At 35.0% G+C, this 1,645-nt stretch overlaps 1 protein-coding gene across 1 annotated transcript; it reads left to right on the top strand.

The window, feature by feature from the left end:
• The first annotated feature begins 314 nt into the window (after positions 1-314).
• Positions 315-1,352, top strand: LOC103107647 (olfactory receptor 14A16-like). The gene has a single exon (XM_007516456.2). The coding sequence runs from the start codon at positions 315-317 to the stop codon at positions 1,350-1,352; it is 1,038 nt and encodes a 345-aa protein (XP_007516518.2).
• The last annotated feature ends 293 nt before the right edge of the window (positions 1,353-1,645 follow it).

The following is a 1,645-nucleotide window of genomic DNA, read 5'->3' as shown; positions in this document are numbered from 1 at the left end:
GAGCAACAGATAATTTATTATGTGTACATTACAAATATTCTAGTCTATAGGACATTTTAAAACTTATAGATGCATTTTGATAAATGAAGATTAGATCTCTATTTTATTTTAAACATTATATGCTATAATACCAACATAATTAGAATTTTTAAAACTTTGAATTAATAATTAACTTACAACTATAAAGTGTATGCTTTGCTTACTAATCTAAGCAGAAATAAGATGTAATTTTCAAGTTATGAAACTACTTAATATTAGTAGTAAACAAAGAATTTCACAGTGTCTTCCTTCTACCAAGTCCCAGGAAGAGGATCATGGCGGCCAATCTTACCACATCAATAACTCAATTCATCCTCATGGGATTCTCAGACATCTGGGAGGAGCAAGTCCTCCATGCTGTGCTGTTCCTACTCATCTACCTGCTAGCTCTCCTTGGAAATATTATCATAATTCTTCTCACCACCTTGGATGAGCACCTTCACAGTCCTATGCACTTCTTTCTGAGGACACTGTCATTCTTAGATGTCTGTTTCATCTCTGTCACAGTTCCTAAATCCATCATTCAGTCGCTGACCCAGAATAGTTCTATATCATTTCTAGGATGTATAGCCCAAGTATTTTTGGTTGTTTTATTTGCTTGTACAGAACTAGCCCTGCTCACAGTGATGTCCTATGATCGATATGTGGCTATTTGCCGCCCTCTCCATTATCAGCTCATCATGAGTAAAGAGGCCTGTGAACAGATGGTGGCTGCCTCATGGTTCAGTGGGATTGTATCTGGATTCTTGAATACATCTGTGACTTTCTCATTACCATTTTGTAAGGAAAATTTTGTCCACCAGTTCTTCTGTGAAATCCCTTCATTACTCAAACTCTCTTGCTCAGAGAAGTACCTTGCTGAGATTGGAGCCATAGTGATCACAACATCCCTGGGTATCTTGTGTTTCATTTCCATCTTGGTTTCTTACATCCACATCTTCTCCACAGTTCTAAAGATCCCATCAGTGGAAGGCAGGTCAAAAGCCTTCTCAACATGCATCCCTCATCTCGTGGTTGTTACTATTTTTCTCAACACAGGGTCAATTGCTTACCTAAAGCCAGTGTCAGAGTCCCCTTCTATCTGGAATTTAATGGTGTCTGTCTTCTATACCATGCTACCACCAACCCTGAACCCCATAATCTACAGCCTGAAGAACAAGGATATGAAAATTGCATTCTGGAAAATGCTAAGAAAGACTGTCTTTATTTACAGCAATAACAACAATAATAACAAAATCATCACAGCTACATCCCTCAATTCAAACAAACATGAAGTAATTTCTGTTAGTAGAAGAAGACTCCCTGCTATATAATAAGGTGAACATTTAAAATTGAATGTACACAGAGAATATTCAATTTCTTGTTATCATATAAATTAATAGTGTAAATGATTAATTTAGGAGCCTTTGGATTATTTAAACTATTGATATTTTAATATCTTCTTTATTTGCTCCAAAATTTATTTTTAGTGAAACAGTCAATATTGGATTTTTTTCAAATGTATTGTAATATCCTATTTTTACTTAAGCTATTATAAACACACACTAGAATACTGATTAAATCAGAATACATTAAATCATTGTAGTGAGAAAAACCACACATACAG

The sequence above is a fragment of the Erinaceus europaeus genome, chromosome 2, assembly GCF_950295315.1.
Source record: "Erinaceus europaeus chromosome 2, mEriEur2.1, whole genome shotgun sequence".
NCBI lineage: Eukaryota > Metazoa > Chordata > Mammalia > Eulipotyphla > Erinaceidae > Erinaceus > Erinaceus europaeus.
This window is presented reverse-complemented; position numbering and strand designations above follow the sequence as displayed.

Excerpts from the sequence above, each read along its gene's own strand:
- LOC103107647 (XM_007516456.2), top strand. The coding sequence starts at position 315 with ATGGCGGCCAATCTTACCACATCAATAACTCAATTCATCCTCATGGGA.